The following is a 15120-nucleotide window of genomic DNA, read 5'->3' on the forward strand; positions in this document are numbered from 1 at the left end:
CGATCGATATCTGGCCACGATATTGATCGGGAAGGTTTGATTTTTACCCGGCCGACCCGTCGGAGCCCCTTGGTGTATCGTAATCCGATTGTTCAACCATGCTGCCAAACGTTCGGATTACCCCTGATATAGCCGTGCCGTTAGAGGCATATCGGGGAAAGATCCGCTTGTTTGGCGATGTCGCCAAACGGGCGGATCTTTGAGTCTATGGCCAGCTTTAGGAAAAAAGGTGCTAGGTAAAAAACTTACTTGTTTTGAAATTCACTGTGCAATTGCAAATTGTCCTAAGGAGGTTAGGATCTTATGTTTGAGTAAAAGTTTTTATTCCATATTATAGTTTTTGGATCATATGGAGTAGTCATATGATATTCTGTCTGCTTCCGGTCATGCCCGGTAACTATTTACTCGAAGCTAATGTCTGTAAAACTGGTATAGTAGTATTTATTAAACTAGGGAACCACCAACACCTAGATATTTTTAGAGATGTTAACACTGTCAACAGGCCAAGATGAAGTTATAGGCAGGGTTTTGCAGGTCTTTGACAACTACTGATGATACTGTTACAGATAATTTTTGGGTAAAGTACATATTAATAGCTATTTTTCAGAACCAGTGTTTATACTTTCTGTATTAAAATAATGTAGTATTGAGCATATAGCAGGTCAAGAGGGGGTTATGTGGATTCCTAGGTAAGCAATATAATCTGTTTTTCATTTACAGAGGAACTTTAGCCCTAATCCCTGTAGCATTTGGTCTGGCATGTGAAGCTGAAGAGCTCCTGTTTTACTAATATATATTTTATAATTTGAGACAGTGTCATAGTCCTCCAGAGATTTATGTAAATAGAGTAATGAAGCATGGGGATTAATCATAATAAGAGGGACATTGTCAGAGTAAAGTGCTGTGTTAAATTTTTTGCTGCAAAAAAAAGAGGAAATGGTGCATCCAACTTGTATGAGCACTATTGAAATAAATGCAATTTCAAAAATCAAATATAAAATAGGAGGACATACTCACAGTTTACAGAAGCAAAACCAAGAATATGAGTTCCTCCAAAAATTGATAAAGCAGCAAGTAAAAAAGTACAAAAAGTTTATTTGGACATATTAGGACATTGCCGAATGCATTTCATGCCTGTTGGGGCACTTATTCATAGGCTGGTATGAGTAAGTGCCCCCAACAGGCACGAAACATTTTAGGCAATGTCCTAATATGTCCAAATAAACTTTTTGTACTTGCGGCTTTATCAATTTTTGGACAAACTTATATTGTTTGCTGATTTCTGCTAATATTTCTATACAAAAAGGCATGGAGACAACATGACAGGGGACAGCCCTGTCTGGTACCATTTATTTTCATTAAAGTCTTGTTGCTTATTGGTTATGTCTTGGTAAGCACTGCCTTTTTATTGTCTAGATTCAGAACTAGTGGGGATCATTTCCATCTTTTCCTCATTTATAATGTCAGTTGTCTGTTGCTTTTCAAGTGTTGTCTCTACCTTGTCACTCCTATATAAAACCAACTCAATGTGGTCAAGATTTTATTTGAACTTCATGAATTTAACCTTGGGGCTTAAATTGATATTAAAGTTTTTGTACTGATATTCAGCAGTGGTGGTGGAGTAGGTGGGAGGCTCCTGTGACCTTCTGCCTCTGTAGTTGTAGATGCACCATGTTAGAGGAATACCAATGTGGCCGTTATGTAGTTACTTTTAGTGGCTGCCATGAACAATTAGTTTAAATAGGTACCCCAAAATAGGGTATTCTGTGCTCTGTAAAAAATGGAATAGTGGTTCTTAGTATTCTAAACTTAATTTTTCAGGGTAAAGGTTTGTGTACGTCTGGACTACATGGTTTTTGGATTGTATGACTTTGTTAGTATTTAGGAAAGTATTGCTTTTTTGCTTTTAAAATATTGGTGGTATATAACTGTAAATTTCTGGGAGGTCTTGGGTTACCACTGTTTCCTGGAATCCCTAAATTCTTAGATTCTGTCTTCTGTATCTGACTGCTAGATAATCACAAAGATCTTTTAAGTGGCTATCTCTTCCCTTCATGCAGCATTTTTATCTTCCAGTACAGAATATCTCCCGGCTGTTCCATCAGTTAATATCTTAAGTTTATCTGTGCCAAAGTGCTGAGGTCAGCTTGGGATGTTTAACTGCTAGACACCGCATTGTTTTATGGTGCTGTTTAATGGTTTTTATATGTGCAAGCCACTGCTGTATTATTTGTGCCATTACTGGGGTATTGTCTGTAGTCATTCATTTATTACTGGAGGGATAGTGGGACTTCACTGGTTCAGTGAAGCTGGAGAGCATTGCACGAGAGGTCACCCTGCAGCATGTCTGGGACCGTTTGGGGCTCCAAGAAAATGCCAAGGAGCCAGTAAAAAAGGGCTAAGGGTGTGGATTCATGGAGCTGCCATGAGAGACCTCATGTTTCCTCAATGACACAAAACTCCCCTCTCATACTTTCTTTATTAGCAGACATTTCTTTATTGTATTCCCATTTGGAAAAACAGTGCTTCTGTGGAAAATCATTCAAGTCAATTCAGACAAACGCCTTTAGTTTAATTTTAAGCCTGCCTGTAAGGACCTGATCTGTTTGGTTAAGTATGAGTTGTATCTATTCTCAAAGGCAGGGGTCCCCCAACCGTTTTTACCCTTGAGCCATTTTCAAATCTAAAAGAGTAGGGGAGCAGTGGAAGCATGAAAAAAAGTATCTGGGTATAAAAAATAAGGGCTGTTGTTGACTATTTGGTAGCCCCTATAAGGCCTGGTATCCTACAGGAGGCTCAGGTGCCAGGTGCCAAGCAGTACACCTGGTTTTGATAAAATGAAAAGTTGTCTCTAAGCCTGGAATTCAAAAATATGCACCTGAGTTGAGGCCACTGAGAGCAACATCCAAGGGTAGGTGAGCAACATGTCATGGCCACAGGTTGGAGATTACTGCTCCAAGGCCTCCATCGGTTGGATGCAGAGGGCACTACTATAACTGGCACCGTTTTGTCTTGTTCTGATGGTGACCCTGCACAATTTTATTATCTACCTCATTATTGTTCTTTGATCCATACAAATATTTAAGTCTATCCAAGGACTGTCAGAGGCAGAACCCTCTAGCTGTTATTAGAGATCCATCTTACATATAGCTTTAATTGGTACGATTTATTTTGTATTATTTTAAATGAAATACTTCTTGAAGCCTGGTTTGTTTACAAAAAATAATAGAATGAAAGCATGCAATGCAGAGGTCCAGCTGTGAAATATAGTTAGTTTTACTTCCAGCCTGATATATATATATGTAGACTGAAAAATGTCATGGTTTATTAAATATTTTTTTCTTCTCAGGCCATTTTGAACAATATGAGAGTGGAATGCAAGTGTCATGGTGTCTCGGGATCCTGTGAAGTAAAGACGTGCTGGAAAGCAATGCCTACTTTTCGCAAAGTTGGAAATGTCCTCAAGGAGAAATTTGATGGGGCTACGGAAGCAGAGCAGAAAAAAATTGGTTCTACAAAAGTGCTGGTTCCTAAAAATTCTCAGTTTAAACCCCACACAGATGAAGACCTTGTCTATTTAGATTCCAGCCCAGATTTCTGTGATCATGATCTAAAGAACGGTGTCTTAGGTACAACTGGTCGACAGTGTAACAAGACTTCCAAAGCTATAGATGGCTGTGAGCTTATGTGCTGTGGAAGAGGATTTCACACAGAAGAGGTTGAGATAGTAGAGAGGTGTAGTTGTAAATTCCACTGGTGCTGCTTTGTCAAATGTAAACAGTGCCATAAAGTGGTAGAAATGCACACATGCCGGTGATCCCAGCAGGCGGAGGAACTTATTTCTGCTTTATGGACATTGTGTCTCTCTACAGAGCACCAGACTCATTCCTTCTACTAGGCCTAGTGAAACTTCAATAATTGCAAAATCCTAAAGAGGGACAATTTTTTGTTGTATATATATATATAAATATATGTGTGTGTGTCTTTGTTTTTTATTTATTGCTGGCAAACATTGATAATGTGGGTCAGTATTTCCCATCAACAAATGGTGGATTTTTTTTTACTTGTTGCTGCTTTTACAAGGACTGAGAACTGAACCATAAAACTTCTGAAGGATTGGAACTTGGTTATTATGCAAGAAGAAAATGGACAAAATATGGACTGATAAATGATGACCCACTATCCAGTTTCTTATTCCAGTGACATTTAACTAACTTCCACCAAAAATGACCAAATTAACTAATGGAAAAAACTTCATTTTATTTTTAAATGAAAACAAAACATGGTAGCCTAGGCATTTTATATCTATATCAATGTATATATAAAAAATATATATATATTCACATTTTGTATTGCAAATATTTCTGGACAAGAAATTAAGGCCGTATATAAGGTCTACAAACAGATTTTGTGCTATTTTCTCATTCCTTGGTGGAGAACAAATGATGGACGGAGCTGCACGCTGGTGTCTGCATGGAAACCTGAACCTGCTACTGACCTTTCTGTGTGTTTCCTGCTGAATCCTGTTGGGTTATACCAGGCAAAAGTATTTGGCACTAAGAAACCAGCAGCCTTTGTACTGAGGTTTCAATGTTGGAAAGGGTGTACTCTATATTTTTATTTTGTTCTTATTTGTTTTGTTTCTTTTCCTGCTGTAAATTGTAGGGTCCAATTAGGCAATGAAAAAACAAACTTGAAATAGACAACATTGAATAGACTGGTTCTGAGCCAGAGTGGATATTCCAATGGACAACTTAAGATATAAATATCAGCTCAAATATCAGTGCCAAATACAGTGTCACATTTAATTTGTTGTAACACATGGTTCCCTTGCCCCTTGTGTAAACGCAAAATGCCTTCAATCCTACAAATGCAGCAGGGGAAAGGAACACAGACAAGATAGCTCACCTTTATGCAATTCATAAAGCACACACAAAATATAAAGTTAGAGATGTTTAATGATCTGCAACCATTAGGTGTAGAAGAAGGGAGTAAGCGTTAAATGTGCAGCATAAGAAATCAAATATGTGAGTATCTCAAAAATGCTCCGAGTTTCAAATTTATGGCCAACAGTATTTTCTGGTTTACGTTTTAGATTCATGCCCTCTAGAATATAATCTTATTATTTTGCAATATATTTTAGATTTCCAACAATTTATTTTTGATTAGAGTTATGGGAAAGAATGGAAAATGTTCAGATATATTACATTGCTGTTACTAAGTAGTATTTTAAAAAAGAGTCAAGTTATACAGTCTCACCTATTTAATATTACGGATGGAGGATTCAGTGTACAGATAGAACCAACTTTAACTGGATGCCACCAAAAGTACTCTTTGTGCTCAACTGTGCTAAATGACACTTAAGGGGTTATTTATTAAAGTCTGAATGCAAAAACTCAAAAAATTCGAGTGAAAAAAAAACTAGAAATGTTAAAGTCCAAAACCAAAAATCCGCATCTCATGCCTGGCGAGGTTGTGTATAAATTAATGGGAGAAGTCCCTGATCTGCTCTGGGTTTCATGCAATAATCCTAAGATTTTGTGGTTTTCAGGCGAAAATCCAGAAAAATTCATATGATTTGAATTTTTGTACAATTTTAACTATTTTGGTGAGTTTTTTCCTGCATTGGAATTGATAAATAAGGGGAAATAACCCGTGCTGATTTGTTTGGAGTAGATTTTAGAAAAGAATGAGATTTTGATAAATAACCCCCTTACTGTACTGCACTGTTGCAATATAGCAACTCATAGTAAACTCTAACTTTCTCCCACTGATAAATACACTTTTAAAAGTGCCATAAGGATGAATAGAAAGTGGGTGAGTATTTCTGTGATGAGTCATAATCTCACGCTTTGCTAAATCTGCCCCTTTATGAAGTTTGACCATTTTGCACAGAATACAAACGTATGGAAGCCCATTTATTGAAGGTCGAAGACCACTGATGCCATGAAAGTTATTAAAAATATAAAAAGTACCAATGAAAAAAAGCGCTGATTCAAAAAATAGGAATATCTGTAAAACCTCTATAAATTCGATTATTTTCAGGCAATTACAAGAAAAAACATCCAAAATGCTCTAAAAAGTCTGACTGGTTAAAAAAGGTCAATAAGATCAGCGCACCTCCCATTAACTTCTATGGGACTTCATCTACTTTTTCATGGGTTTCACACTTAATAAATCTTAATTTTTTAGCATTATATAGAAATAAAAAAACTTTTTAGAGGTTTGTGAAAAAAATATAAATTCAAATGTTAGCAAATAAGCCCCATATAGGCGTATATCAACAATTTTCATGTTAGTGGTTTTTGAGGTTTTTAAAACAACAAATAAATTCACAAACTCTGAAACAGGGATCCCCAACCTTTTGAGCCCAAGAGCAACATTCAGAAATAAAAGTAGTTGTGGAGCAACACTAGCATGAAAAATGTTCTTGGGCTGCCAAATAAGTGCTGTGATTGGCCATTTGGTGTCCCCTATGTGGATTGTCAACCTACATTCAGGCTCTGATTGGCAGTGTTTTTTATGCAACCAAAACTTGCCTCCAGACCAGGAATTCAAAAATAAGCTCCTGCGTTGAGGCCACTGAGAGCAACATCCAAGGAGTTGGAGAGCAACTCACAAGCTACTGGTTGGGGATCACTGCTCTAAAACCATGAATGTCATGGAATTTATTAAAAGATTTGAATATGAAAAGAGTGAACTAAAAAAATCCCTGAACAATGCTCTAAAAAATACGAACACCTTGAAAACCACCAACAATTTGAGTTTTTCGGACTATTACTCGTGAAAAAAAATCTGAAAACCTTTAAAAGCCCAAATTGATTTAAAGCAATCCAATGAGATTGGAGCAACACCCACTGACTTCTATAGTACCGCAACAAATTTTTTTAAAAAAAATTCATGTTTTTTACTCTAAATAATAATAAATCTTGCATTTTAAGAAATAGTGGAAAACCACAATTTTTTTAGATATTGTGGAAAAAATAGAATTCCAATTGTTAGTAAATGGGCCCCTTAGTCACAACTGTGCACTGTGGTATATTGATGACAAGAACAGGCTTGGCAATTTATAAGGCATCCCAAGTGATTATAATCTTTAAGTTCGAGCCTCCAGCCACCTAGAAATTGTAGAAGAGATGCCGATATCTGGCTAGGAAATAGGGTGCCAGTAAAATGAGGCATTTAATTACGCTATCAGTAGTGAAACAGAGATATTACTCTTGTACATCCTAGGCTGGTTATTTTCCCATGTTTGGGAGTGCCACCATCACAACACTATTAGCATTAAAGGAACAGTAACATCAAAAAATGAAAGTGTTTTTAAGTAATGAATAAATAATGTATTGTTGCCCTGAACTGGTAGAATTTGGGTGTTTGCTTCAGAAAGAGGGGTGTGTGTATGGATGCTGGGTTTCATGAAGAGGGGTTGAACTTAATGCAATTTGTCTTTTTTCAACCCGATTTAACTATGTAATTATGTATTATAGTTTAAATAAACAAGCTGCTGTGTAGCCATGGGGCAGACTTTCAAGCATAAAACAAATAGTAGATAACATTTAAGCTATGTGGAATCCCATTGTATGCTACAGAGCTTATCTGTTACATGTCATGTATCCTGTGTCTTTTCTCCTTTTTCATGGCTGCCCCCATAGCTACACAGCAGCTTGTGTATATATAATCTAGTAGAGTTTCTGAAGCAAACACACCAGTTTTACCAGTGCAACAGTGCATTATATTTTAATTTAATACACTTTAATTTGCTGGTGTTACTGTTCCTTTAATACCATTCCCAACTCTAGTTCACACACAAAAACAAATATAGAGGAAATCTACACCCGAATGGCGCTGTTATACAAGCCCCATCTATGGAAATGTTTGTTTATGGAGCTTATATTTTAAGTATTACACTCCTGAGAATGGCATGCTCAAACACTGAAAAACAAAACAACACAATTAATCATGGGCAGAGCAAGATGTAAAGCCCTTTAGATTTGGCACTGGTTCTGCTGAAGCAAGTGTGATAGAAATGTGCAAGTTCACTAGAGCTAAACACAAATGAACTTGCTATCTACACTGTTGGATAGCTGGTATACTGGTAGACACCTCTAAATTGTGCTTTGACTGATCCATGGATTTACACCTTTTAGAATGGAAATGAAGATGAATCAAGGGCCAGATTTATTACATGTAGGATGTTATTAGCTGACGTGGAAACTAATGGTCCTGCACTTCTAAATAGTGATCTGATCCATAGGCAAACTAATTGGATGTACATGCCTGGTAGGGAGGAGACATATAGGCATAAAGAATTAATGGGGGATGAAACATCATTTTTTTTTGATTTTATAGTTTTGTAGTACAGGTATGGGACCTGTTATCTGGAATGCTCGGCACCTGGGTTTTTCTGGATAAGGTATATTTCTGTCATTTGGATCTCCATAATTTGAGTCAACATTAAACTCAATAGGATTGTTTTGCCTCCAATAAGAGTTAATTATATCTTAGCTGGGGTCAAGCACAAAGTACCATTTTATTATTACAGAGAAAAAGGAAATCATTTTCAATGTTTTATCTCATTAAAATAGAGTCTATAGGAGAAGGCCTTTCTGAGATTTGGATAATGGGTCCCAGAACTGTACTGCATTTTGCGCCTAAAAAATTTAAAAAACACTATTTGTATACTTCCTCTTTCATCCATTGGTGGCTTGAGATGAACAGTTTTGTGACAAACTATGCAAACTGCATGTGATTGCTGAAATGTAAGTTGACAACATAAAAAAGGGTTTAACACAATAGATGTGTAAGGATTCCCATGGATGTGATATAAAAATGTTGCACCTGCTGCACACAAAAACACAGAAAGAAATCGCCAGCTCTTGACCATCTGCAAGAAACATCCTTGTGCCGGCGCTCGGTCTAACCCACTTTCTGGAGTTTGACCAGATGCTAAAAATAATAAAAAGCCAATATTTGTGTGACTGAGTAGTCAGACCACTGTGCGCTTACCCTTAACTCAGAACCAGCCCATTAACATACACCTGTAAATAATACCTTGTTTTAAAGGCTGGATGGCAGCTATATTCAATATTTGCCTACGATTTGTACACGGAAATCGCCAACGCTCAGTCTAACCCATGTTGTGGTGTTGACCAGCTGCTAGAAGCACCCTTGTGCCAGCGTTTGGTCTAACCCACATACTGGAGTTGACCAGTTGCTGTCAGTGCTTTGCTTGATAATTGGTTACTCTATAAAGAAATACACATACATGGTCTACAGTCCAATGACTACACAACTCCTGCTATTGGATATCCTAGTACTTATTTACATCTACATGTGCAGTAGCAGTCCCTGCAATTCCCCTGTAAACAGTTGCACATAAAACCATTTTCATTAAAGGAAGTGCGCTCCTTCTATCCAGCCCTTCCATTCCAAACTGAGTGCTCGGTTCCTTATTGACAGGACCAGATTTAAACTTTTTGCTCCCCTTGGCCTCTTTTTTTTTATAACTCTTTATTTAACATAGAGTTTTCATTTTCATCTGTACAACATCTATGCAATGACATTTATAGACCTCAGATCAGCATATTATTTCACAATATACAGAAAAAATAATATAAAATAAAATAAAAGAGCATGGCATCCATAATAGGGAAAGAAGTCATATGCATCCTAGGTGTACCTGTTCCCAGTAAAGGGAAAGCTCTTCGGGATAATTGCAATTCTTTGTTGCTTTTATCCCAACACCCCCTGCTCTCACCCTGCCCCCACACACTCGTTTGCACCTCCCCTATACGTGCACCAGTCCCCCCACTGCTCAGAACTTCCTCTCATCCACCAGCTACTTGCCCCTGCCGCCACTGTTCCTGCACATGATTACTGTCTCGCTTTATTTGGTAAACAGTATACTAACATCCAATTTGTACATATACACATACAAGCACATTTAGTTTTGTACATTAGACAGGCTTTTAAATGTCCAACAGCATTTTCATTTTCCACAACCCACACAGATCACTCATTCCCTTTTCATCGCCCCTCTGCCCTACTCCGGATAAGAATTTCATTGTCTTCACTGGTCATTTGTCTTTTGTCTACTAAAGGTGGCCATAGACGATATCGATAACCTATTGGATGGTTGATGATGTACGAAAGATCGTCGGACGAACGATCGTCTTGACATTATCGTTTGCAAAATTGATCGGATGAGTTTAAAAATTTTAGTCGTTCAGGGATAAAATCCCTCTTTGCACATGTCAGGATATACGGAACAATGAACATATACGGAAGGACCCGAACTTTCTATGCTGAAAGCTTCATTTGTAACTATACGAACTATGTAAGGAAATAAATTGGTGCTGACTGCAGGAGTATCACCCTATCCCCTCATATGTGAAAGAAGTTTATTATGCCATAGCAACGTTGAACAACGTTCGTCCGTACACGAAGCAAACGATACGGTTATATCTGTTCATATGATAGTTCTCCGTGGATGGCATATCGTATGGTAAATAATCGCCAGACGATCGTTTAACGATATGATCGTTCATCGCAGAACAATAAAAGTATGCCCGTGGATGACCACCTTAAGTCTCTAACTCTTTGTTGGTGTCTGGGCTACTTATGATAGCTGTCCTTACTAACTGAAGCACCTAGTACTTCCTACTCAGGAGACCCTGTTTATCTTTACTTGTCGGTCCAATGTGTTGAAACAGCCCCACCCTGGGTGTGTAACCCTCTTACACATTACAAAGTTTACTTCTACATCACCTGCTTATAATAAGTGGGTAAAGGTAGGCCCAGAGCAGTTCGTTCTGTAATGATGTAACTTGTAGACCCCTTGCTGAAAGAGGTAGAGCTGCCTAAAATTTCCCAGTGACTGGCAGACAGTGCCAATAAGTATAAATGTCTATGCTGACCCTCTGTTGGTAATAACCTAGTCAGTGTTCCTTTGTGATTATCAATAAGCATTAGCCTAAGACACAGTTGTGTAACCCACCTATATCTGATTAAAATCTAGGACTGTGAGGCTTGGTGGGATCCTTGCTGCTAAATGGCAAGCCATTCATTGCAAACCAGTACTAGTAAAAAATGTTTTCTTTGGAACCAGAGCCCTGTTGTAAAGTGTTTGCTTATTTCCTGCTCTTAACACTGGCATCTTAATGTGTCATATACAGAAATCCACACTTATTAAGTCTCAGATTGATTGTTCTAAAGGAAAAAAAATGATATTCATCTGAAGCAAAATAATAATTTTCTTCCTAGAAATGTTGCAGAGTTGTTAGAAGTTCGGACCCCCCCCCCTCCCCATGTAGTAAACAATGCTAGTGGCAAAATATTCACAATGTTGCAAATAATTGTTTCCTTTTAAGACATACTTTATGAGCACCCCTATTACTCAACAATATAATAAACATTGCATGGTTTGATGTATGCGACAGGGCTCAGTGAAAGCTATAATATGGCTTAATAAAAAATGCTTTTGCGTTAAAGAAAATTGAGCTAACTTCAAGTTGGTCAAGTTTGCCTTTTATTATATAGCACCTGCCCCCGTTTACAGTATGTAGAAATAAATATACAGTAGGTCATGTTTATCTTTGGTTGTTAGTGGATTTTTAAAGCCCTTCTATTATTTTCTACAAAATTGTTCAAATTAGAAAGTTGAACTAGGGACCTGCTGTTTCTGTGCTGCCTGCATCGTCACTGTGCTATGTGATGAGCTTATGCCCTAATTCACTCCTATTGCTTTCCATGTAATTGCAATGAGGCAGGGCTTTTTTACCCGTTATCTGGTCACAGGAGATCTGTGTAAGCCATTAGTCTGGCTATAAAACCCCCTACTCTGCACTGACTCATTGCCCAACGTAGGTCTATTTCCTGGGTGTGATCCTTGTCTGATTATCTGTTCCTAACCTTTGCCTGTTTTGACCTTGCTGTATCGCTGCCTGAACTGACCCATGCCTGTTTGACCACTCTTCTTGATCCTGACTTGTACCGTGTTGTACTGGTTTATTGGTTTTGACCCCGGACTGTCTGACTGGTACTGTTCCGTCCTGTTTATCCTGACTACTCTCCTGATTCTGTACTACACTGTCTGGTTGATACTGTCACAGCCTGTTCCCCGTTCCTCCTATATTAGTTACAGTTCCCTTGCCTGCTCAGAACTTTTTCCCTGGTCCTCTCACTTTAAGAGGCGGCATCTGAGTAGCAAAGGGCTCTTCCTGAAGCCAAAGGCGGCTGCTATAGGCAGAAGTGTGAGCCGACACTGGGACCTTGTGGTTTGTTCTGGGTTTTGGGATACTATACATTACCTGTTTGCAACTAATTTAAGGTTACATAATAGACTCTAGTCAAAGAGCACTAATTTATTTCTGGCTCCGAACCTGGGCTTCTTATGTTGATTTAGCCACCCTTGTGGAGGACCAAATCAGGTCTCAGGTCATTTAGCCAACAGTCTCAAATGGGGGTCTGCTCATACCCATTGGGAGAGGACTGCACTAACAGGCTAATCCCACAGATTATCTTTAGTGTCGGACAGAAATCTTGATGATTTGGAGCAAGTTATTGTCTTGGCCCCATACACAGGCCAATGGGCAACCAACTAGTTCTGAAGTGGCCTAGCTGCCAAGAATTCTACATTATGAACATGGGAAACATCCTATTGCTCAAGAAAGTGCATTATCTAGCCTATATACTTAACTTGAAAGCACGGCAGAGCAACAAGTTGAACAGTAATTGCACTACTGAAATACCAACACATATGCATCAGCCTCCAAATATGCATGAAGTACATCAATATAATGTTACAGTGAGTGTTTATTCTGTTCAGTGGCAAACATTAGCAATTTGTTCACGCTTGGGCTGCAGATGAAATACCGCTTGGGGTAAAAAAAAAAAGAATGGAAAGTAAATTCCATTAAAATCCCTGACAAACGGAAACAAGGGTAATCATTTGCTCTTATAGATTGAAACTGGACAAAAGGCATTTATATTACTAAAGCTCACACAAAGTAAAGCCAGTTTCTCTGTAAATTTACTATTATTACGCATCTTTTTCCCCATGGACTTGATTAAGTAAGAATTTGGCATCTGTAATTGGGCATCCAATTTTATAAATAGCCACACCAAAGCTTTAATATGACAAATTTACACCAAAGTAGAGTCATTTATTTGTTTTGAGAAGGAGGCATATCCGGCATTGCAGCTGTTGCAGGGCTAAGTAATGGAACACTGGTCAATTTCTAGAGTTTTTGCTCAGTGGGAAACTGTCCCCCATTCAGAGTGAATGGTAATGACCTCTCCAGGTCCTGTCTAGTGACAGATGCAAAAAAGGCACATGTTTTTTAGCAATATACACCTGTGTCTTTACAGGTCCTTCCCCTTCCAACAAAACACTGAAGCGTAAAAACACTAGGGGGGTTATTTACTAAACTCCAAATGAAGAAAAACTCTAAGAGGCCCAAAGTCCGAATTTGTCTCTATTTTATCTGAAATAAATAAATAAGTACGGGTTTTTTCTCCGTATTTAAAACTCTGATTTTTTCAGGTTTTTGCCCGAAAACTTTGGATTATTGCACGAAACCCACCGCAGATCAAAAAAATCTTTGGGATTTTTCCCATGGACTTATATGCAACCTTGGCAGGTCTGAGATGTTAGATTTTTGGATTCTGATTTTTTTCATCCTTGGGGTATAATACATTCCAAAAAAAATTGTGTTTATTTTAAAATTCAGATTTTATACTAAAAAAACACAATTTTTTCAGATTTTCTGCATTCGAAGTTTAGTAAATAACACAACTAAAACTCTCACCATCACACTGGTTGCTAGACTTGTGGGGGTTGTTAGTAGTTTATCAACTGTTGCATTTCTTACTATGAAATAATAGAATAACTGAATTTATTCTTAGATATTGCATGTAATTATATTAATTTTAACCACATTTTTTTGCAGGGAAAGCGAATTCCATGAACCTTACAACTGACTTTACATGCAAGGTATAAACAACAAATAATTAGTAACCGCGGAGCATTCCAGTGTGGCTCTACAGAAACTGTTGGTAAACCTGACCCACAACTTTCTAATATATATAAAAGTATATGTGTTATGTGTAAAAACAGATGGCAATTGTCAAGTATTAAACCCACAATGCAGTATTAATTCCCAGAAGTCTGCCATTAATTGTGAGCACTTTTGTGTCTATAGGCCTCATATTTGGTACATTGCAGGCGCAGTTGAGTGTTTTAGGTGAAGGACGTATAGAGCAGAGTGTATAGAGGCAAGTCTTTTAAGAACAATGTTTTAATGTCTGTCATTTTGCAGACAATTTTGCGCTACACTATGGGGCAGATAATATTAGCATTTCAATTTTCAATTTTTTAAACTTTTTAACTAAATGATTTAAAGGGGCTGTTCAAACATTTTTTTCAGTTCAGTTGTTTTCAGATTGTTCACCAGAAACAAATACTTTTTTCAATTGCTTTTCATATTTTATTTTTTTACAGGTTTCCCAAAATTCAAGTTTAATTCTTGTGCCTCTGATGTTTCAGTCTGGCAGTTCAGTGATCCAGGAGCATCTGAACTGTTACAATTTGCTACATTTAGTTCATACAATTAGTTGATACATTTCTCAGCAGCATCTGTGGAATATTAGCAACTGTTGTGATAATTCTAACAGCTGCCTTTAAAGGAGAAGGAAACCCCCTGAGTGCAAAACCCCTCCCCCCCCCCGGTTTTGCGCCCAGTGGGTTTCCTTCTCCTTTAATGAAACTCAGGGCAAGGCCAGACGTGGCGTTTTTAGAAAAGCTTGTTGGCGTAAATATGCATAAACTGCACTATAACTGAAACAAATGGAAAACGAACTATGGCAATTCTCACAGGGCGCTTGCAAGCTGAAATCCGCCACTGGACGCCAGTATTGCCGTTTTTAGCAGAAACGCTAATACGCCAAGAAACTATCAAACCAATAGACTCTATGGGATCTGCAAGTTTGAAACCACACTTTATGTAAATATGCAGCGTATTTGAAATATGGCGTCCAAATTCTCGCGAGATAAATGACACATATACGTTATTACGACCGGTGACGTAATAAAGTTGCGTATTGACGATCATTCCTGCTTCA

The 15120-nt window shown here is 37.9% G+C and overlaps 1 protein-coding gene across 1 annotated transcript in view; it reads left to right on the forward strand.

Annotated features, from left to right (window-relative positions):
- Positions 1-4343, forward strand: part of wnt4.S (Wnt family member 4 S homeolog) — a 50099-nt gene extending 45756 nt beyond the window's left edge. The window contains exon 5 of the mRNA XM_018227909.2: positions 3350-4343. Coding sequence (XP_018083398.1) covers positions 3350-3817 — 468 coding nt within the window. The 3' untranslated portion in view covers positions 3818-4343. The remainder of the gene's footprint in view (positions 1-3349) is intronic.
- Positions 4344-15120: the final 10777 nt, after the last annotated feature.

Source organism: Xenopus laevis, chromosome 7S (genome assembly GCF_017654675.1).
Source record: "Xenopus laevis strain J_2021 chromosome 7S, Xenopus_laevis_v10.1, whole genome shotgun sequence".
Classification (NCBI taxonomy): domain Eukaryota; kingdom Metazoa; phylum Chordata; class Amphibia; order Anura; family Pipidae; genus Xenopus; species Xenopus laevis.